Here is a 23,630-nt window from a genome sequence, read left to right as displayed (position 1 = left end):
TAGGCAATTATTTTGAAATCCTATTTATGTATTGGGTTTAATAGGTGGTCCAAAATGTTGCTACAGAAGGTAAGGCTATCCTGATAGGATACTCAAAATAGGAATAAGATGTTACAACAGAAAATCTACTCCAAATTACAATAATTTACATCCCCACAACGTTTTTATAAAATGCAACAGAAAGAAGAAAGACCCTACATAACCAAACTATACTCTGTGTTGCCTAAAAAGCAGTCCTAAATCATTTAAGAAGGGCAAATAATTTTGAATGTTATTTGGCTTCTGTAGAGCCAGTAATGAAAAGCTTTACTGGCAAAGCAATTAGTAATTCACACTTTGAAGTCTGTCTTGAGTCTGAATTTTGGCAAAGAGAATTAATGTAAATTATATTGAGCATTTAGGGAAATAAGCCACAGTTTCTATATTTAAATCATGACTTTCCGGTCTTTAAGAGATTTCAATATATGCTATAGAATTTGTTCAAAATTCAGAGCCTAGAGATCATAATTTCTAGTCTATTAGCTTAAATTAATATCTAAATAATTCATCTCTTCTATAAGAATCTTGTCCCCAATAAATAAAGACAATCACTGGAAGTATTTTGAAAAATATAACTTCTTTTTAAGCCCTAGTGTTTGCACTTTGAACATTTTTTTAAAATAATCATTCCTGCTAGTTATCGAATAAATATGTATAAAGTGCCTGCTCTCTGCAAGATACAATTAAATAAAAGGTAGTTCTTTTTTTAAATAATTAAACACCAAATTTTAATTATTTTTCAAAATATGTATCTGTTTTCTACTATAAAGAAAAAAAGGTAATTCTTAATCATATAAAAATCACTTTTTTTTCCTTTAAAAAAAGTTTTTTATATCAAAATCTTTTAATCTTATGTTGGGAATAAAGCATGGCTATGACCATACACAATCACATATAGTATATTTTAGGTTTTCTCTCTCTCTCTCTCTCTCTCTCTCTCTCTCTCTCTCTCTCTCTCCTCTCTCACTCTCTCTTTAAAAAAAAAAAAAGAAATATAACCTAGGAACTGTTTTAGGTCTTCTTGAATATTGACTGTTTCCTCCTGTCATCGTTTTAAAAAGTATTTTAAACATAAAAATCAAATTTTAAACCTCAGGATTACCCTGTGCTGCCATTTCAAAGAGCCCATCTTTGCAAGTATTTGAAGTGTCTCCACAATTTACATGAATAAATGAAAATTTCCCTCAAAATTGGCCCAATTTATCAAAATATTAGATTGCTTAATTTTCATCTATCAGTGTAGATGGTGCTACAGGAAACATCAGTGAGTGGGTTCCAATGGAGGGGGAGGTACATGGCTTTGATTTATTGTGGGTGCTTAGTCTCACTCCTTACTTCTCCATCCTCCTCTGGCCAGGGCTTTGGAACCTCTTATACTCACCACTGACTGGGTTCCTCGAGTGGATGAAGTTGTGACTGGTGTTATGGTGATGGTGCTGGTCACTTTGCTCGCACCAGGTCGTGAAGAGAGATGGTTCCTGGGAGAGCGAAGGACAGTGCCAGTGGAAATCTCCTTTTCAGCTGTCACGTTGACTGGCCGAACAGTAATAACTGGACTAGCTCCTTCAGCTGAAGTCCCAGGGGATCGTTTAAACTGGGAACCTAAGTGAATGTGAATCTTATTGTCTTCCGTGGTTATGATATTGGCATTGGAATTGTATTTTCGTACTGGAAGTGGAACAGTCTGTTTTTCCGGGGTGACTTTGAGGATTGTCCTTCCCATGGGCATTTCCTGGGATTCTGGAGAAACTGCAATTTCGGCTGGCGCTGCAGAAGTAGACACTGTCATTATCTGAATGGGGGACGTGGGCCTGTCTGCAAACGTGCCTCTTCCACTTTCTGGGGTTTTCTCTCTGGAAAACGTAGTAATTGTGACTGGGGACATGGCTCGTTCTGGGCCAAGAGTAGGTTCTGCACTTTTTGTTTTTTGAGACATAACATTTGGTGATGGAATAATGGTTATCCTTGGTTTCTGATTCCCTAATGTAGGAATGACGGTGGTACTAGAAAAAAATTCTTCAGATGTGGGGCTGGTTATCTCCAAAGTGGCAGTACTGTTCTCGTGGTCTGGTGTCACTCGGATATGCAAGGGCTGGCCCTGCTTTGGTGAAAGAACTAGTTCTCCTGGGTGCCCGGAACTGGAATTTGTTCGAGGCCCTTTCTCCTGCGTGATTGATGGGCCGTTTTCCCTTTTTCTCATCCACGGAATCCATGACTTTCTCATAGTGAGCTCATTTGCTGCTGGAGGATACCTGTCTAGGACAGAGGATCGTTCCATGGGCTTTTTCAGTCCTACCTGTCGAAGATTGCTCATGATGTGATTTTCTTCTTGGAAGGATTTTCTTATGAATACGGCCGGCGTTTCTTCCTCAGCTGCCTCGCTGCCCACGGCCTCTGTCTGCACCCCGGTGGATGTCACAGGCACATCCACCATTCTTCTCCCATTCACGCTGGGTCTGAGAGCACGGCTGTACCGCTTAGAAAGCTCCAACTCTTTGGTCAGATTGAGGACCTCCTGCCCCATGTTTTTGTTCTTATTTTCTTCTTCCATAAATCTTTGTTGAAGGACTGAATAATCTACTTGGAGCTGAGAAAGCTGATCTTCTTTGTTCATTAACTCGTGAATTTTCTCTTTGAGAGCTTGTACCTCGGCTTTTAAATCTCTACTCTTAGCCTCTTCCAATCGAAATCGGTGTCTCAGCTCAGCTTCCTGGCTCACAGCCTCCCCTTTCTCTATTGCTTTGTTCTTGGCAATTTGGTGCTTGATCTCCTCTAACTGCTGAGAGAGGAAGTTAGCTTTATCCTGCTCAGTTCTGAATTTCTGCTCCAACTGATCATACTCATCCTCTGTCTTCATCAAATCCCCTTCCACTACTTCCAACTGTTGGAGACGCTTCTTCAGCCTCTCAATTTCAAGGGTTAGTTCCTTAATCTTATTATCTTCTGGGCAGGTGAGCTCAGGTCCTTTTCGAGACCTTCCTCTTGTTATTTCTCTTTCCACTTCTTCCATACCATCAAGTCTCTTCTTTAACAAATCAACGCTGCAGCTTAATTCAGAGGATTTTTCTTCTTCACTTTTCAGTTTACCTATCAACTCATCTCTCTCCTTTGTCAAAGTGTACACCTTTTCCTCCATTTCAGATTTCAGTTTTAAAAGTTTCTTACTTTCTTCGATTAATTTTTCAGTTACATCCATAACTTTGCCTTGTTCCACCTTAAAATTTTTATTGAGTCCATCCACTTTTCTCTCTTCTTGCTTTATTTTTTCCATCATATTTTTCCTTTCATCAACCAGCATCACTGTAAATGACTTCAGCTTTGTGAGATCATCTTTGAGGCTCAATTCTGCCTTTTCCAGTCTACTTTCAGAACACTCAAGTTCTTTAACTCGACTTTTAACTACCTCCAATTCATTTAGCAGGTCTTTAGTTAAATTCTTTTCTTTCTCCAGATTTAAGTGTAGCTGGGAGCATTCAGATTTACTTTTGCTAAATGCTTCTTCCAGTTTCTCTAGTTCAGACATTCTCTTCTGTAACTTCTCAACTTCAAGTTTGAGCTCCTTACTATGGTGTTCTTCCTCTTGCAGTTTCTTCCTCAGTTCCCTGCATTGGGATTCAGTTTTCGTGATCTCTTCATCTTTACCCTCCATTTCCAGCACACGCTTTCGGAGATTTTCCACTTCTGCCATGAGGCTGGAGTTTCCACATTCCCCTTTGGCAATTTTATCTCTCAATTCCTGAAGTTCTTCCTCTGCCTTTTGAAGATTTTTATTGGTCTCTTCTAGCTCCTCAATTCTTTGAGATAAGCCAACCAGCTTCAGTCTAAGTTGCCTGTTGTGAGACTCTTGGTTAGCCAATTTAGCATTCATCTCTTCATGCTCTTGAGAAAACCTAGAAGCCTTGTGTTCAAAGTCCACTTCTAACTTGAGCAGTTTCTGTCTGTCTTCTTTGGATTTGGAAGTAATGGCTTTGAGCTTTTCTTCTTCTTCCCTCAGTTTCTGAGTAAGATCCTGTACCTTCTGGCTTTGCAGGCCAAGTTGTTCAATGTGCATTTGTCTTTCATCCACCAGCATGAGTGCAAAGGACTTGAGTTTGACAAGCTCATCTCTTAGTTTATTGAGACGCTTAGCATTTTCCTTTTCTTTGCGGGCTTGGTAAGCCTTTTCTTGTTCAAGGAGCTTTTTCAACCTAGAAAACAAAATATATCTATATATTAAAAGATTAATCAACAAATAGATTTATCTTAGTTATTAAATAAAAAACAAAATATTATCACAATAAATCCCTTATAAACAGCTGTAATATCAACTACAAATAGCCATTAATGAAACTGATTAGAAAAATCAGGAGACTGGTTACCTTTAGAGAGGGTAGTAACTCAAAAGGGGCCTGAGTTTGTTTCATTATTTACACGCTGGTTATAGAGGATTGTTCAGTTTATGAAATTTCATAAGCTAAACACTTAAAGAATACCTTTCCACATGAATTTTTTAATAACTATTAAGTAAAATAAAAGTTGTGCAATAATAATGACTATTATATGTATTATATGCCTTCTGTATTCTAGGCAGTAATATCTACTTTATTCTCACAACTCTGTGAGATGTGTGTTGCTATCATCATCCTCAGGAGGAAAATGAGCCATGGGATTATCCATATATCACACAGTTAGTCAGCAACAGTGCTGGGATACCAACTCAGCCAGTAGGGCTCCAGAATCCTTACTTATCCTGCATCATTCAACTCCAAGAGAAAATTTTACTTAAGTGAAAGAGAAGATCCAGAAAAGAAGAACTTTTGGGTTTTCTTTTTTAAACCCTTAAAATAAATTATGCAGCTATCTATGTGATAGGGACAAAGCAAGACAGACCATCTGACACACACAAAAAAATAATCTACATAAGTTGATTTTAGTTGACATCAGAATTGGCAAAGGATTTGGTCTCAGTTTTCTGATTTAAACAAATTTTCTTAATAAAGAACTAGGTCAAGAGGAAAACTGAATCACTCAGTACAAAAATGTGGTAGTTGTAGGAATCATTATGTTTCATATGTATGAAATGCATTTTCTCTGTGATGTATGTAAATAGCTTTAAAAACAAGGAATATATGAATGCCAGAGAAACTATTTACCATTCTTGTGTTGGTCATTTAACTTGTATCAGATTTTTTTTTTTTTTTTTGTACCAGGGAATGAACCCAGTGGGGCTTAACCACTAAGACAGATTCCCCAGCCATTTTTATATTTTATTTTGAGACAGGCTGTCAGTTGCTTAGGGTCTCACTAAATTGCTAGGCTGGCTTTAAACTCACGATCCTCCTGTTTCAACCTCCCAAGCTGCTGGGATTACAGGTGTGTGCCACTACACCGGGCTTGTATCAGTTTTTAATAGTTTTCTTTGTATACCCACCGAAACATATCTACCAGCCAATGGTGGCTCGTACCTGTAATTCCAGTGGCTCTGGAGGTTCACTGAGGCCAGAGAATTTCGAGTACAAAACCAGCCTCAGCAATTTAGCAAGGCCCTAAACAGCTTAGCAAGACCCTGTCTCAAAATAAAAAAGTTTTAAAAAGGGTTGGAGATGTGGCTCAGTGGTTAAGCACCTTGGAGATATATATATATATATATATATATATATATATATATATTATATTTTATGTATATCATATATTAGTGTAAGAATGCATCTTAGTACTTAATATTTATAAGTTATAAACAACCACTAATCTGTATCTATTAGTTTTACATATATTTTATTCTTTCAATGTACTTCACACCTTTATTATTTGAATTGATTCATTCCACACTTATGACTATATTAACTGTTAGTCAAGTAAATATTATTTATCTCACATTGCATTATGTAAGAAATGATTGGATATAGCTATAGATGATATTTATAATTAGAGCCATTTCCCGATAATTACCATAGAAATGATTCTGATGATATCATTAAGATTTTTTTTATAGAATTTGTTTTATAGAACATATGCTGTAGCTAAACATCTCTTAATTAAACACAGCTTCCAAAAATCATTATGACTTCTTCTCTAAAATGAAAGGGAAAGATAGTTTTCAAATCCTATAAACTCACATAAACAATACTGTAATAGCTTAATTAAGTGTTGTTCTTACATATGTTAAAGAGCACTTTATTAATCATCTTATTACATGGAGGAATAGAGTGACTTAAATATTATAGAAACCATAAAATTGGTTGGTAAAAAGGCTGAATGAGGTGAAAGCAAAATGGGGAAGATGAGAAAAAGGGAGCTGACATTTTCAGGTGGCATTGGGGGCTACTGATGAAAATCTGTCCCCGGGGAACAGATTTTTCAGGTCCTAGAGAATTTCTAGTCTTAATATTATTCAAGAGGCTCTTAAAAGCTCATTCAGAACTCTAATTTTGGCTAATACTTAATTCTAAATAAATAAATAAAGGATAAAAAGAAATTTCCCTATATGATATGTTAAGTGCCTTATTATTTCACTTATTTTTCACAATAATCCTTTAAGCAAGGCAATACTGTACCATTTTGTAATAAGGGATATCATTGGATTTAATTAAAGGAACATGGCTATGAAGAGCAGATTGGGATTTTGTATCATTCCCTGGTACAAAAAAAAAAAAAACTGTGTATTTGAACAAATATTGTTTGTTCATAACAATGCTATTCCTCAAATAGATATGTTTGCTAGACAATTTACATCTATAATACTTAGGTTAACTTCATCTTGCATGGTTCAATCTATCTTAGATTTGTCAAGATCCCCTTTGGACTCTTTTCATACAACATTTCAGCTTATTCCTAGCATTGTGTCACTGGTCAAATGACCCCAATCATTAATAACAAGACAGGTCAATGCACAGAGCCCTCAAAACACTCTCAAGATCTCCCTCCTGCTGACATCAATCCATTCAGTAGCATGGATGAAGTCATTCAATTAGCTGTTGAGCCCACTGGACTATTCATTCTTTATTTCTTCAGAGCTCCCAATCTTCCCTTGTGAACCTGTTCTAACTACATCTTCCTCATGGCAATCAAATACAACCAGTCCTTCCTGTTGCTTATGTTCTGAATTCAAAGTCATTGTTGAGTCCTTTATTTCTTTCACATCCCTATATTCAGTTTCTCAACAAATTATGTCAACTCTATCATCAAATTACATCCCCAAATCATTTACTTCTCACCTCCTCCATTCCTATCACCCTGACCCAAGCCACCATTGCTAAAGCCCCCTAATCTGACTCCCAGCTTCTACTCCTGCCCTTCAGTGTTTTATCTTCCCAAAACCCTGGATGATCCTAAAGTGAAAGAAAAAAAGGGGGGGAGGCGCAAATCAGATCATATCAATCTGCTTAGAAATGGAAGGAGAAACAGGCAAATGGATATAGAAAACATGCAGAATTGGATCAATATTTTAATGATATTAAACACACACACACACACACACACAAAAGAGCTATTAACATGCTTCCTCTTAATTTAAAGCTCTTTGGTTTTTCTTTTAGCCACAGTTCAGTTAATAAAGAAAAAACTGATAGTATACCAGTATTAATAAATGAAAAAGTAACTATACAATACTACAAAATAATGGATGTAGATACTGCTCATCAATGTCTTTGAAAAGGAGACCTCCAGACATTATATACATATGTACCCATCTCCACCCATAAAATATTCTTGCCAAAAAAATTAGACCTGATCATATCAAGCTGTAACTAATTAGCTATAACTAATTACTAGACTAGTTATAGTAATTAGTAATTAGCTGTTACTAATTATTAGATTATAGGAAAGAGAGGGTTAAGAAACTGCTAAATGACATCACCATTGTGAATCAGAAAACTACAAAATGTGGGCAACTGTATATCATGAACAACCTAGTTTCTTCAATAAATACATTGCAGGATGAACATAGAGCAGGGCTAAGGATCTATAAATTAGAAATTTAGAAGACATACCAACCAATTATCTTTTGGATTCTTATGCACACTTTTTAAAATGATACAATTGGAAAATGTATGTTGTTAAGGAATTATTATTAAATTTTAGGTTTGATAATGAATTGTAACAATATTTTAATGTCTTTTAGAAATACATATTTAAATATTTGTGAATCAAATGATTTATCTGGGATTTATATCAAAATAATCCAAGGGAATGGGAATAGATGAAATTAGACTGACCATGAGTTCATTACTGAAGCTAAGTATTTGCCTGAAAATCATTTATTTCTCTTTATGATAGGAGATGTTGTTATTGAGTCGTTTATTTCTCTTTGTGATAGTTCATTACACTTTTCTATCTTTGTAAATGTTTGAAAATTTCCACAATGAAAAATTTTTAATCCCCTTTTGGAATCTTTAACTTTCTTCTCTCCCCCAAGTCTCAGCTCCTTTGGTCTCTGGCCACATTACTACTTTTCTTACAGTGTTGTGTAAGTCTCAAGTTTGTCTGTGATTGTTAGTGATTCTTTCATTCCTTCCCATGTTTACAAAATTAACTTTGTAGAGACTCTTACTTTTTCTTCCTTATTAGAATCCATTTGATGCTTAGTCAAATTTATGTTAGAGAAAATATCCTTACTATGTTCTGTTCTACAGATACTTGTTAATTTCTCTTTCCTTTTAAAAGTCTAAGGTCAAACTTTTGGGTGGAAGAAAGAGGTGAGAGTTTTTTAACCTTATCCGAATGTTGCATTTTTTTGATGACCAGCATACTTGGAACAGTTGTCCATCTGTGTTCCTTAAGCTTCAGGGGTGCACACCTTCCTCTAGTCATACCCACTTCTCTTCCTTGGAAAGCAATTGGTGGAAGATTTTATGAATCTTTCTCCCTAACATTCTTGACATGTCCACTTTTTAATCATTTCTCCACATTTGTCAGCATTAGTCCCAGAAAAGCAATTGTGTCTTTGCTTCCTCAATATGTTGTCACTTGTTACCATCCTAATCCATCAGACCCCGTTTTGATATACTGATGTCATTGAAAAGTCATCCTAGGCTTATTTCTCAGTCAGTCCATACCAATATCCATTCTCAGCACACTGTTCTTCAATCCTGGTATGTATGTTTCTCTGTCTTTTGAGAAAGGGGACAGGTTAAAACTAGAAAGGGCATGACAGTAATTAAAGATGAATGAACCTCAAAAGAGGCAAGCTTGCATGCAATCTGAAGTCTTCAGTCACAATGAATTTTCTCCCCACTAGAACACAGTGCAAAGCTAAGCAGCTTGTTGACATGATAGGGCATGGTTTTATCAAATCACTCAGGAAGAAGTAATACTTTTTAATAAATCATCTCTGTTCCTCAAGGTGGTGACTTTTATAATAATTATCCAGAAATTATCTAATATTCCCAATATATTGTGCAGGGCTAGACTTAGGGAGAGATGGATGAGTCTCAGTTGTTTAGCTGCAGAGTCAGATCCTATTTTTATTTGAAATTTTGATATTTTCCTTTAATTCTAACTTTTTAAAATAGCACATTAAAATATATCTTGACTACTGACTCTTTTGGCATCCCCTTAAATTTGTATCCCAGGTGCGAGTCTCACTGTATCACCCTAGTTGCAATCTGATTACTGGGTGCTAAAGAATAATTTTTGTGTGTGTGTTTGTATTTAAAGAAGTGGTAGATCCTTCATAATAGGACATAAACTTTTTAACTTTGTTTTTGTTTTACATTTCTAGAGTAGTGAGGATGACTTTACAAAAGCCATTATGCACTTTTTCCTCTTCCCCTCTTGTGAACATCAATGGTATTTTAGAGTATCTGATCTAAATTTTTTTTTCTTTACCTTAGCCCCAAGACAAGGGGGCAGAAGGCCTCTCACACCCTTTCCCACTTTGAAAAAGAACTTGGTGTTACAAAATTGAAAGACAAGACAATAAAACTAGTCAAATTGTTGCCAGTAGCTTTTGTGAACTGTTTTCACTTCATCAGAGATGACCTTGCAATTATATTCGTGATTTTACATTATAGAATAATATTCTGTAAATTTTAAAATAATCCAATGATGCCATTACATTTGCTTCATTAGCATAGTCCAAGTAATGCAAATACCAAACACATCAGAATCTCAGGCAGATTATCACAAATGAAGTTTTACTCTTCATCTGATTTTAGGGGAATTATATATAATTCTGCTCTGAAATAGGCATATTAATGACATAGGTCTCATTGAAAATTATAAACAAGGTTATGCATTATGGACCTTTTGTGGTTAGCCCAATAACTTATCCAAAACTGAACTGATTATGCAGTTAAACCCATAGCAATTTATCTTTAAAATGCACAGATGGCAGCAAATGAAAACCACAAAAAGCTCATGGCTAATAACAAATTATCCTTGATGAAGATTATGGGATTTACTATTACCAGTTGAGAGCACGTTCCATAGATGTTTGCAAACAGTGGGTGGCAGCCAGACTCCATTGTAAAATACTAATTTAGTCCTCAAGAAAGTCTAGTAACATGCTGATTTAAATTGATAAATGCCATATTTAAAATTAAATCAATTAGTATTCTGCTAGTAAATAGCTCTTCATCATAGTAAAAATGTCTAGGGAATAGGTAGTTATTTGCACATATGAAACCATAGAAATTGTTAGCCTATTCTGATTGTTTGCTGTCAATCAGGAGACTAGTGATAAAAAAAGATACATTATAAGGTAATGTAAAAAAGTGCCATTTAAATACAGCTTTAAGTATAGACTACTGAGGGACACCCAAGTGTGGAGATGTGGATGGAGGAAGTCCTTGCTAGGGGTTTTTGCAACTATTCCCAATACTCATGCTATCAAGATACAGCCCATAAGGCACCTTTGTGAGAGTTGGATAAAGGTCCCTTTTCTGTGGAACTAGTTTCAGGCTGGGGTATCTTGGGTGATGTACTGAATTAAAACTGAATTTCAACTCCTATCTTTCAGATTCAGGAGCTCTGACAAGCTACCACCCATAAAACTGCAGTGGACTGAATACTTGTATCGTATCTCCCCAAATTCAAAAATCCTAATCCTCAATGGAATGGTATTAGAAAGTGGGCCATTGGGAGGTGACCAGGTTATGAGGGTAGAGTCCTTATGAATGGGATTAGTGCCCTTGAAAAAGGGACCCTCAGTGGATACAAAGAAAAAAGAGTCATCTAAAACCAGGAAGAAGGCCCACATCAGAATCTGACCATGCTGGCACCTTGGTGTTGGACTTTCAGCCTCCAGAACTGTGAGAAAAACATTTCTGTTTATAAGTCACCGGTCTATGTTATAGCAGGTTGAACTGACTGGACAACAGTACACAAGGGTCCTACTGGCTTCTTTCTCATCCTTCCAACTTCAGTTTGTATATGCTTCCCCACACATTATTAACAAAAATGAAATACATGTCTTTTCTTGTGTTTCCATATTTCCTGAATCATTCAAAGTCCTTTACAGACATTTTCACATTGAATGAAATAGTTTTAAAACTAAAGAAAGCAGGTATTATTCTTTCTTTTTGATGATGTTTCATGAGGAACAGAAAAAAACATGAACTGTATAAGTTTGTCATCCAAGCATGTGACCTGGAGCTCTCCCTCCCAGTGGCCCCTACATCTTCCCCCCTGCCCCAAAGAGGATTTCCCTTTCCCATTCCCAATGGAAGGATTGCCAAGGTTCATCACACCTAATTTTTGAATGCTCCATCTAGGAGACACTTGTGTGTGACCACAGGTAGCTCTCCCTCACAAAATAAGTCGAATGAAGGTATGTCCTTAGGGAAGCCAGAGAGGAGGGAGGATGTGTAGACACAGGTAGGTTGGTAGGTTTCTTGACATCACGGTCTGAGGATGTTCTCCCACAGGCAAGTGGAGGGGCCTCCTCTGTGGGATATACTTGGGATCACACAGGTGATGAGGGGAGGAGCCTGAAACAGGAGTGAAATTTCCTAAGACTATTCAAACAAGTTGAAGATAATCCAGGAAGGTATCAGATGCCTCCTTTAACTCTGTACATGCATTTATAGATTACTGTGTACAATACATTATGGGAGTTCCTGGTATCAAAATATATCCTATTGCGAAGCTGTGGTTGTAGCTCAGTGGTATAATGCTTGCCTAGTATGTGTGAAACACTGGGTTCGATACTTGGCACCACATAAAAATGAATAAATAAAAATAAAGGTATAAAAATGTTGTATCTGTAATATATATATCCTATTGTAAAACTTTATATTAAAATACTATTTATCTAATTTGTCTATTGGATAAATATTTTAATAAATAAAATTTATTTAAAATAACAGACATGAAGTTAAATAGCAAATTTACTCAAGTACATAAATTGCTTATAGTAGTGAATTTCCATACATTTATTTACTCAGAAAAGTAACCCTCTCCCTCTTTAAAATGGCAGAACTTATTGCCATTGCATCTAAAGGACTTTTTAAAATGTTTTAACTATAAGCTTATGTTATGTTAAATTTGCCTAATAATCTAATAATTATTTAACCCAGTTTGGGAACAACTTTAAAGATATGCCAAAAAAAAAGTCACAATAATAAGCAAACTCCAAAACCCCAGACTTAATTTTGTATTCTCTTGACTACTGTTAATCTTAGAAAGAAAAGGAAGGAGGAGGAAGAAGAAATGTGAACACCCTTCAGTTGAAGAAAAGATATTAGGTTTTACAAGTAAACAGAAGTTCATCCAGTCACATGGAATTAAGAATCCAGGTAGATAAAAGTAGTGAGCTCAAGATTTTCATCCCAGTTGAACTCAAGATTTTCACCACTTTAAACACAGAGACAAAACATTATTAACAATTAGTGTTACACAAATTAAATCTACACAAATGAAAACCAACCATGCTATCTGCCCTTATATTCAGACTTCTTTAAAATGAGTTATAGGAATCTGAAATCATACTGTAAAAATTAGTTTTTAGCCAAATTAAGTTTTTGCTGTGAAACATTCATGCCCCTTGTAACCCAAAAGAGCAGTAAAGACAAACTGATTATTTTGATCACTCTGCTAAACTCAGACAATGTTTTCTGACAGTTTGAAAAATTACTAAAGCTGAACTTTTTACACAATTATTTAACACAGTTCGAACTTTAATTACCACTTTGAAATCAAACCTCCTGTTTGCTTTAGTATTCTTGTTATCACTGCCACACTGAGTGTTTCAGAACAACAGGGCTTTCTTTGGATCACTATGCATTCTAATTCACTGCCAACTTTTACAGAACTTTTCCACATATGCAAGAGATCTGAAGAAAATCCACATAACAACATAAAAAAAAAAAACCTTGAAAACAGTATTACCTCAAATAAGTTTTTGCTTATCAAGAAATCGTAAATTAGAAAATATATTTATAGTACATAGAAAGGTTATGAAAAGTCTTCAGAACACAAATAGTTGGATTAATGGTAGTAAGAGATTTTTTTTTTTTTTTCAGTTCTGATACAAACTCCCCAAGGTTTTTGCAGAATGAGATTACTCTTCCCCTCCACAGAAAAACAGGAGCACTCCTCATACCCAAAAGGTGCATCTTGGTCAGTTGCAGTCAAGGATTCCAAGGCATCAGTGACAGTCACAATAAGCTGGTAATTTTCAAGGGTTGTCACCATCCACACTCGGTAAAACCTGTAGCCGCAAGCTGAAAGGTTGTGGAGTCCTTACAGCCCTTGTCAGAAGGCTGGACACTACAAATGTCCAAACCCTGCTTCCAAGATGCTCTTTGCAATAACACTTAGAAATGAGCTCACTGCCAAGTAAGCCTATTAACAAATGAAATGCTCATGGAGGAGAGCAACCAAACATTCCTTAAATCGGAATAGATCTTGACTTCCTTACCTTAATACTAGGAAGCATAGTAGCTTTGTTTTTGTTTTTGTTTTTTATAAGGGGGTACTGAAGTTTGTTCAACAGCAGCAGGCCCTGCTCAGCCCCCTACTCCATGGGGAATTAACCGTCACATTCCAGCCCTGTCATCAGAACAATGAAAGGTGAATGTTGTGCAAAACAGCTTGGGACCACTAACTGATGATGTCATTCCTCCCTTATATGGTTCATTATTGTGCAGATTTACTTTGGTCTGTGAGAAGGGGTGGAGCTGCCCTGGACTGGAAGGGAAAGGCAGCGATTAAGAAGCCGGCAAGTGAACGGGAATTATGTTCCACACAGGAAAATGCACTGGGGAGAGGGGTGAAGTTGGGGAGGAAGAAGGAGATAAAGAAAAGATATGCATAAAATGTCAAATGGGCCTCACTCCTGATTTTTCAAACTAGCTAAACTCTTGTCCAGTTCTATTCAGCACACACTGCAATTTAAATAGGGATCCCACTAGAGCCTCATTGGATTCAGCCACAGGGCAGAATTCATGTTTCCACTAACTTGCCTGTGCATTTGTGTGTATCTAAATGAAAACACTACAGTGTGGACCATAAAATGCCAAACACCTTAGTTTAAAGATCATTTAAAAATGGTTTTGCCTGAATTTTTTCCCCTAAAAGTGACTTTTAAGTGGGGAAAAAAAAAAAAAAAACAACCGATACTCTCCATACAAACAAAATGGGTGAATATGTTCAGCCAAATTTCAGTAAGTATCCATGTCATCATTCCTGCAGGATGTTTTCAAAATCTTTTAGCACCTTTAGTTTTCTCTCTTCTTCTTTTTCTCCTTCCACCCTTTATTTTCTTCCTTACCTCCTGAGTGATAAATTAAGTCCAAAAGCCATTAGGTAAATTAAAAGATCCATCATAATTATTCCTAGCCCATATAGACAGAATATGTATAATACATACATTATGAAATTCCACTTTCATTACAAAGTTAAAATATTAGTCTAGATAACTTTAGTCTAGATAACTTTAAAGCTAATAAAATTGTGTACAGTGCATTTTTAAGCCCTCAAATATCTTTTATATTACATAAATAGAAGCTGCTGGGTTATGGCATAGAAAAGAACATGAAGAAAAAATAAGTTTGAGATCAAAATCATTGTTTTCCCTATATTCCTTCACTCATTTTCCCTTTTGTTCAATCATGCCATCATGCCTTTTTTTTTTTTTTTTGGCAGTACTGAGCATTGAAGCCAGCTTCTAAGCTACATCTCCCCAAGTTTTTTTTTTTTTTCCTTTTTTTCTTCTTGAGATAGTGGCACACTAAATTGCCCAGGCTAGCCTCCAACATCAGATCCTCCTGTCTTACACTCCCTGAGTGGCTGGAATTACAGGTGTATATCACTGCAACTGGCTTCTGACTTCTTAATAGCATAAACTGAGTATTTCAAGATTGTAGTACTGAATAAATGTATTTTGATTATAGTCATTTTGACAAAAGGTTACATACAGCAATTTTCATGGATAAGGTAAAATTACTGATACTAATCAGTTCATTGTTTTTATTTAACATGGATGGGAAGACTGATATTGAACACAAAAGAAGAATCTCCACCATGGCCTGATGTATGCAAAGCTGGGGTGTTGGGATAGGGTGGGATCTTGGTCATTGATGGCTAAATCTGGGTGTGGCAACTCCTTAGTAGATAACTGGGGGTATCTTTTAGAACTCTTCTGGCTTCAGTTTACTCAACTGCATAAAATGGATATGATTTTAACTTGCAGACTTGTTATGAGAATTAAATAAATTAAGTAAAGGCCACAGAGTCAGACACAAAGTGGATCCACAACAAATAATAATATTTTTATTCACAGTTTGTTAATTTTGGTGATAGCATTTTGCAAAATTACAAATTAATGTTCTAATTTTGACATAGACAATATAAATCCTTATGATAAAGAAGAAATTAAGGGGTTAGGATTGATTACAATGCAAATGAAGTCTTGCATTCAGTTTGCTTCTGATGATTCAAACTTGAGTTATGGTCCCAGGGAGGCATTGATTATGTTCAAAAACCATATAAAATCAATACTTAGAGATAAATGATAATAGCAAGAGGAAATGTTTTATTACCTTTGAAAAATCTTTTTTAAAAATACCATGAATGTCAATCAGACTTGTTTTTCCTCCCTGTTTAATACCACTAAACAGCTACATTTGAGATTAATTTAAACCCCCATTAAAGCTCACTTAAAATGGTTATATTTATCATAATGAATTAACATTCTCTAGTTAACTGACATAATTAGGAGCCTATTGGAAACTAGAAGAAATATTTAAATGGTAAAAAATATGTTTCATTCATTCATTCAACAAATTTTTAACTGGTTGTCCACTGAGAACCAGGGACAGTCTTGGGCACTGGGGATATGGAGTAAATAAGATAGACAAGGTTCCTGTGCTGATGGTGATAAGCACCCTAGAGAAAGAGGCAGTGTTGTTCAAAGGGAATGACTATGGGCAGGGGGCTTGCTCTATAGAGACTTTCCTCTAAGCAGTGAAAAGTGAGGCTACAGGGTCAGAATGAACAAGCCATGCCAAGAATAGAGGCCAGAGACTCCAGAAAGGCTGCTCCAGGAACATTGCTCCAGGTCCAGGCCTCGATTTATTTAGCCCCAAAACTTAGAAGATTCCATCCCCCAATCTAATCAGAAACATACCCACTACAGTGATCCTCTCTTATTTGCAGGTTCGCTTTCTATGGTTTAAGTTACCAGTGATCAGCTACAGTCCAAAAATATTAAATAGAAAATTAGAAAAATCTATATATTTTAAATAACATTGTTAGAGTGTATCATTATAATTGTTCTATTTATTTTAGTTATTGTTATTAATATCTTACTGTGCCTAATTTATAAATAAAACTTTATCAAAGGTATGTGTGTATACATAGGGTTCTGTGCTGTGTGTGGCTTTATGCATCCACTGGGGATTTTTGGAACCAATCACCTATGGATAAAAACTATATATTGCTGTGTCACTGAACTTTCATGCAAGGAATTTGTGGTTGTTTCTATGAGACAAAGAACAAGCATAAATGTACTACTTGCTAAAAACTGTATGGGTGGCAGAATTTAGTTAGAGATTTGTTTTCATTGGGACATATTATTTGTTATGAGTTGCTAATATTTTCAATAGGATCTAACAACTGGAACCAGAAAAGTTGCCTTGGCCTGATTTACCACACAATGGTAAGGAATTGGATTTTATCCTGACAGTTCTGATTTATGAGTAATATGTAGAGAATGTACTTGGGAACAGGGAGGACAAGAGTGGAAATAAGCTGTCTAAAACAAGCTATTGTAGTGCCCAGCCAAGCAATGTGAGAGGAACTTAGATAAGACTTTACCTTGGACTAGGACAGTGACAATGTTTTGGAAGAAAACTGGATAAAGTACAAATTTTAATTTGGAAATGGAATCAATACAACTCATTGGTGGTTATATTTGTAAAGTGAAGAATGAAAGAACAACTAAGGATTATGAGGATTTTAATTTGAGTAACTAGGTGAAAGTACTTTTAACAAAAATAGCCATATTGGGAGAAATAGATTTAGAGGAAGTAACCAAAAGTTCAATTTTGGATATATTAAGTTTGAGAAGCCTATTAAAAATCCAAATGGGCTGGTCTAGTATGGACATTTACTCCATTATAATTTACTTAGTGAGTTAAATAAAATTTTTCTTGTGAGGAGAATTAGTAAATTTTTTTCCTATGAATTATATACAACCAATAGAGCCTCCCCCTTCTTAAGCTTCTTAGTATATATTAACTGAAATGTATTGTTGTTATATAATGCATGTGGTTAGTGTTATTGTAATTATGGGGTCCCCAGCTAAATCCTATGACCACTGTGGGCCAAGATCTTCTAAGAACAATCATAACTTTAGAGCACAGGATCTTAGAAATAGTATCCATCTAGTTGCCATTGAGCATCATGACCTGACCAAGTGACTTAAAACCAAGTGTTCTTAGAATTGTTCCTTATTGGAACAATAATAATTGGTGGGGTAGAAGAAGGAGGAGAAGGAGGAGGAAGAAGAAGAGGAAGAGGAAGAAGAGGAAGAGGAGGAGATTCTTAGAATATGGCAAGCAGGAAATATCAGTGTGTGGTCGTCACTGGGCTTGCCAATTCATTGTGCTTTCATCTCAGGAGACACTTTGTGCAGCAGAGGAAGTTGTTCTCCAGAAGTCTGAGGAGTGGATGAACAGGGTGGGTGTTAGTGGAGGGAATAGAGTGAGCAGGCAGGAAGATCATCAAAGGACAGACTAGAAGTGTTGCACTTGAGTTCCTTAGTTGGGATGGGTGTGTCCTTCAGGATCTCTCCCTGGAGGCCTGGGATAGTAAATAAATCTGAGCAGTAGTTCTGCACACAATTATGCCTCCTTCCTTGGGAGAAATAGCATCCAAATCTTCTAGTATGTTACAGATCTAGGAGAGGTCAGATAAATCTGAGAGCATTAGAAAGCTAAACAAACAGAAAGAATTGGAAGAGGGGATGGTGAGTGTAGATACTGGGATGAAATTAGAACATTTTACAGATTAGAATATAAGATTTGGTGACATTGTGATGAATGATAAAAATTAAGCAGACTGGAGTATTCCTCCCTTCTAAATAGCACATGGGATATGCAGCAGCCATAGTCCAGCCTTTCTAGTTTTCTTTATACTTCAGGTCATATATATGTGCTTTCTTAGGCATTTGAGAATAAATACATAAAATAACTCTCAATGAATTCTTATAGGATATTAGGAACTATGTAGAAAATAAAAAGAAAATCCTTAAGGTACAGCATTTCTGAACTCAGTAAGAATGAGTGAAGATTAAATAAATTTGCAGCTGAAGCTCACATTCAGCCCCTGAATATTATTTGAGTAGTTTCTTGGCTAAGAGTTCACATCCAAGAGCTGAATATGTTATGCATTGAGCATGAAAGACCCAACCTTTGATTAATCTTTTCTGTTCAAACTTTTCACCACATGAAGTACTTTCCAAACACAAGCATTCTTGGAAAAAGAGTGCACATATGGTCAAGAAGCCAGAGAGGAGCAACCTCCAAACATTGAAAACACCACCTTCCCAAGGTCCAGCTCCGTCTCTGGAGTCCAGGATTTGTAATGCTAATCTGAATACCTTCTTCTACCCTGGAAAAAAAGTAAAAATATAAAAGTAATGTACTTGTTCACTCTGGTGTTAAGAGACAACACATTTTCCCAGCACTTTCCTTCCTTAACTCTTTCTTGGTGTATGGATTTGTGCAAAAATGTTTATCTGGGATTGAATCCAGAGTTAAATACAGGTAATTAGTAAAGAATAGGTATATTGGATCAGATTGAGAAAATGGAGGCCGATTTGAGTCTGGGAAGTTGGAAACTGCCCCTGAGAGATTAGAGCCCTTTGACACTACTCCTCCCCCCAAAAAAGGTTGTTAATGAAGCAACTCCTGAGCAGTGTTGCCAATCAACACCCCAGGGCAGCCACTCCCATCCCAGCTAGCATTCCACCTAGGCCCTTCCAGCCTACCTACTCACCCCCTGGCCATACCAAAGACATCCCCTAATCACTATGCAGGATGAAGGGAAACTTTAGATGTATAAAAGGGACAGGACTTCCTCATCCCATGGATTCTGCCTTTGAGTGCCCTTCTTCCACCCAGGAGATGTCTGTTTTACTATCCTTTAATAAAGCTTCTCACTTTCTACTCTACAATTGCCTTGGCATGCTTCTCTGGTGTTATACTTCAACATTTGAGGAAGCAGGTCACCGGCAGTATCAGTATTTATGTGGTGACAAATAGTTGCCAATTTAGAATAGCATTCCCAAAGTTTTTCATTTTGGAGAATAATCTCATATCACCTTTTAATATTTGATTTTGTCTACAATGTTGAAACATGCTATTAATTCAATTAAAAACTCAATCCAATTAGATTAGAATTTGGGGAACAAAACCTCCCACTCAGTTGCTGAAAATTTCCATCTTTAAATCAGTTGCTTTTGCAACTTGGATTCATTGTTCTCTCTGGAATTTATATACCTTTGATAATGCTTCAGTTCGTTAAAAAAACAAAATCTATTGGAAACTTTGGGTTTGCATTTTTTGACATAAAGAAAATCTGTTCAGAATTGTTCAATTGCCAGGCATTATAGTTGTCTGAAGTACAGTGATCCTATAGAAGTATGGATAGATCAGAAAACATTGAAAAAGAAAATCTATCACTACAAAGTCCTGTTTATTCACTGCCTTTGTGTTTGTCACATGGCTAGACTCTGAGGCTATAATTACTGACTGAAAATGTGTTTGTTAATGTACCATTCTAGCTGGATTGTTTCCTATTTCCTGATAATTTTCATTGTGTGTTTCTTAAAACTTGTCATCTGGGCTGGGGCTGTAGCTCATTGGTAGAGTGCCCACCTTGCACGTGTGGGTTCTATCCTCAGCACCACATAAAAATAAATAAAGATATTGTGTCCAACTACAATTTAAAAAAAAATAAATAACAAAACAAAAAAACTGTCATCTGCTTAAGTTCTTTAGGGCTGATTAATAGTGAAAAATAGGCCTGAGCTTAGATTTGCATATATTTACAGTATCACATGATAGTCTAATTTTTTATCCAAAAATTATAAGGTAAATCCATAATAGATTTTTCTAAATGTGTGAATTTATATCTGGATTTCATTCACTAAATAGTATGCAGAACTTCTGTGAAAAATACATGCAGTTAAATCCCTCAATTTGTAAGAGCTCTTCAGAAGAAGTTTTTTTTCTTTTCTTCTGCTTTTAAAGCAGTTTGTTTTTTCTACAGCTGTTGGGAAGAGAAAGTTATTCTCCATGTTATTCTAATAAGCCAGTCCAAACTGTGATTAATACATATTCTTTTAAAGATACAAAGTGTCTCCTGTCACTTCTTTTTAATTTATTAAATTTTTAATATAGGAAGTTATAGAAATAAAGCAGTAAATTTATGACCTCGGCAAAATTACTGTAGGAGTTTTTCTTCCAAAGGATGCTTATAGTTACTACATATTTTACTTCTCATAAAATTTTATGTGTCTAAAAATCTCAGTATTGCTTTTTTGTAGAAAGTAAGTCATCATTTTTTAGCTACATATTTAAAAATTATGTTTTACTTCTCAAATATAATTTTTTATTACATAGGATTAAGCTGTCCTTTGGAAACTTAAAAAGTAAATGTTTTATTTTCCCCTGACATAAACCAAAACTGTTAGAGGATGGTTCTTCTGAAATGGTAGAAACCAGATCAGGCCAGAGGAAAATGATCCTAAGTAAAATATGGTCAGTTATTCCCCATGTTTATAAATAAATTATCTCAGTACACATAAAAATGACTATAATAATGGCCATTACTAAGGGATCCAACTTTTCCAATTGACTTGGAATTCCATCTTCAAAATATATTAAATTTCTATATGTACTATAATCTATCTCTAGGAATTCTATCAGCTCCATTGATCTATTTATGTACCAGTAACATTTCAAAACATTAGCCTTAAAATAAATTTTTCTTTCATGTAGAAAACGTTTCTACTGTTTTTTTCCCCAAAATTTTAACTATTTTGTGGGGGTGGTCTTCATACTAGGAATTGAACTCAGGTGTACTAGAACATTGAGCCACATCCCCAACCCTGTTTTGTATTTTATTTAGACATAGGGTCTCACTGAGTTGCTTAGCACCTCACTTTTGCTGAGGCAGACTTTGAACTGGCAATCCTCCTTCCTCAGCCTCCAGAGCTGGGATTACAGGCATGCATCACAGCACCCTGCTGACTATTCTTAGTTGTGTGATTTTTATATGATCTTTAGAACCACTGCATTTAGTTCCCATAATTAAAAAAGAATTTTTAGGACCACATTAAATTTGGCATCTTTATTAGAATTACATTAAATTTACAAATATAGGGAGACTTGACATCTTTATAATGTTAAGTCCTAGCATGTAGTAAGTTTCCATGGCTCTAAGTCTTTTTCATGTCTCTAGATAAAATTCAAGATGTTTCTTTATGTAGATCTTTCACATTCTTAAGTTTATTACTAGATAATTCATTTCTAATTTAGTATAATTTTATCATGTGGAAATATAAAAACTTGATTTTTGAATATTGATTTTATGTAGATTTTTAACTTGCCACCTTACTTTATTGACCTCTCTAAATGTTTCACAATTAAATTTAAAAAACACTTGCTCCCAAACCGAGCTTACTTTTCCTATATTTTGCATTGTTTTCAAAATGTCTGAGTTGTGATTTAGTGAAATTTAATATAGTTGTTCTCCAAGTGCTTATTACACAAGTGGGCAGAAGGAATCACTGTTGGGCATCATATGCTATGCCTTGTGGAAGGGACTTTTTTATATTCATTATATCATGAACATAACTCATGATATAGGTGCTCAGTTATTCCCATTCAACAGAAGAAAAAAACAACAAAACAAGAATCAGAGAGGTCAGATAACTTATTTGAGGTCACAGATCAGTAAGTAGCAGGTCAGGATTTGAATTCACAGCTATTTAGTTCCAAATGAAATGCAGAAGACTAAGGAAATGACTATCTCTAGGTTATAGATTTTGAGTAACCTGGCATCATGTAGCTAGAATACCCCAGGGAAGGAGGTGACTGAAGTTCAGGAGATACTGGTAAGCATCATCAGTACTCTAAAACCAGCCACAATGCCACATAATTTCTCCTCAGCTCAAATATGGATTATGTTACTAATGAAGGGAATACTAATTGCAGGCCTTAAACTCTTTTGTGAAATAAAATTATTTAAAATTTTTTGTATTTCTTATACATAATTTCTATTATGGGGTCCCATTCAATCAGAGGATAGAAACTTTACCTTAGTTCTGGGTAAGCTCACTCAAGACAGGTTTCCTTATTAAATGTGGAGACTCTTCTGGCAAGTCATGGTCTTCTGAGTAATTCTAGGGCTTCAATAATTTCTGGAATCATTTGGAAGGTGGGTGGGAGATGATGTTATAATCGTCTGTCCCTATTGACATCCTCTTGGGATGCACACTGTGGTCTCTGCTCTCATTTGTCAATTTGTTCAGGTTATAGATTCAAGCTGGCCTCAGAGACCCAGATGATCCTGGTACCCTGATTTCAGATTTCTAGCTTTCAAAACTATGAGAAAATAAATACCTGTTGTTTACGTCACACAACTATAGGATAGTATTTGTTATGGCAGTTCAGCACACTAAGACACTCTTGGGCTCCACCTAATAATCCCTTTTGTCTCAAATTTTCCACACCAAATCTCTCTGAAATTTGTATTAATCTTTGCCTCATTCCACCCTCCAAAACTCAGAACAAAATCTTTTGTTTTTGTTCGTTTGTTTTCTTGGTGCTGGGGATTGAAGCCAGAGCCTGAAATACATGCCCAGCCCAAAGCCTTCTTTTGAAATACCCACTCCCATGACATAGTTATCCTTGTTTCCTTGATTTTTTTTCCTCTCAGGGAAGAATCTTATCGAAATGGGAATAAAGAGGAGTAAAAAACAAAACTTGGATACACTTGATTACATATTCCTTCTAATGCTATTCCTAGTTCCTTGCTTCTGAAATACAAAAGACAAGATCTTGACTTCTCTTTTTTCCAACTCTTTCCCTTGAGGAAGTGGTTACTCTCTTGATTGACTGCTCAAAAGGGGACAAGTAACAGAAACTATTAGGTTAAAAGAC

The 23,630-nt window shown here is 35.7% G+C and overlaps 1 protein-coding gene across 3 annotated transcripts in view; it reads right to left on the bottom strand.

Annotated features, from left to right (window-relative positions):
- The window catches only part of Filip1 (filamin A interacting protein 1), a 163,381-nt gene that overhangs the window by 18,719 nt on the left and 121,032 nt on the right, over positions 1-23,630 (bottom strand). For all 3 annotated transcript variants that reach the window (XM_077802078.1, XM_077802077.1, XM_077802079.1), the window contains one exon: positions 1,421-4,226. In XM_077802078.1, coding sequence (XP_077658204.1) covers positions 1,421-4,226 — 2,806 coding nt within the window. The remainder of the gene's footprint in view (positions 1-1,420; positions 4,227-23,630) is intronic.

This window comes from Urocitellus parryii, chromosome 8, assembly GCF_045843805.1.
Source record: "Urocitellus parryii isolate mUroPar1 chromosome 8, mUroPar1.hap1, whole genome shotgun sequence".
In the NCBI taxonomy this organism is placed as follows: Eukaryota; Metazoa; Chordata; class Mammalia; order Rodentia; family Sciuridae; genus Urocitellus; species Urocitellus parryii.
Note: the sequence above shows the minus strand (reverse complement) of the source record. Positions and strands in the feature narration are given on the sequence as shown.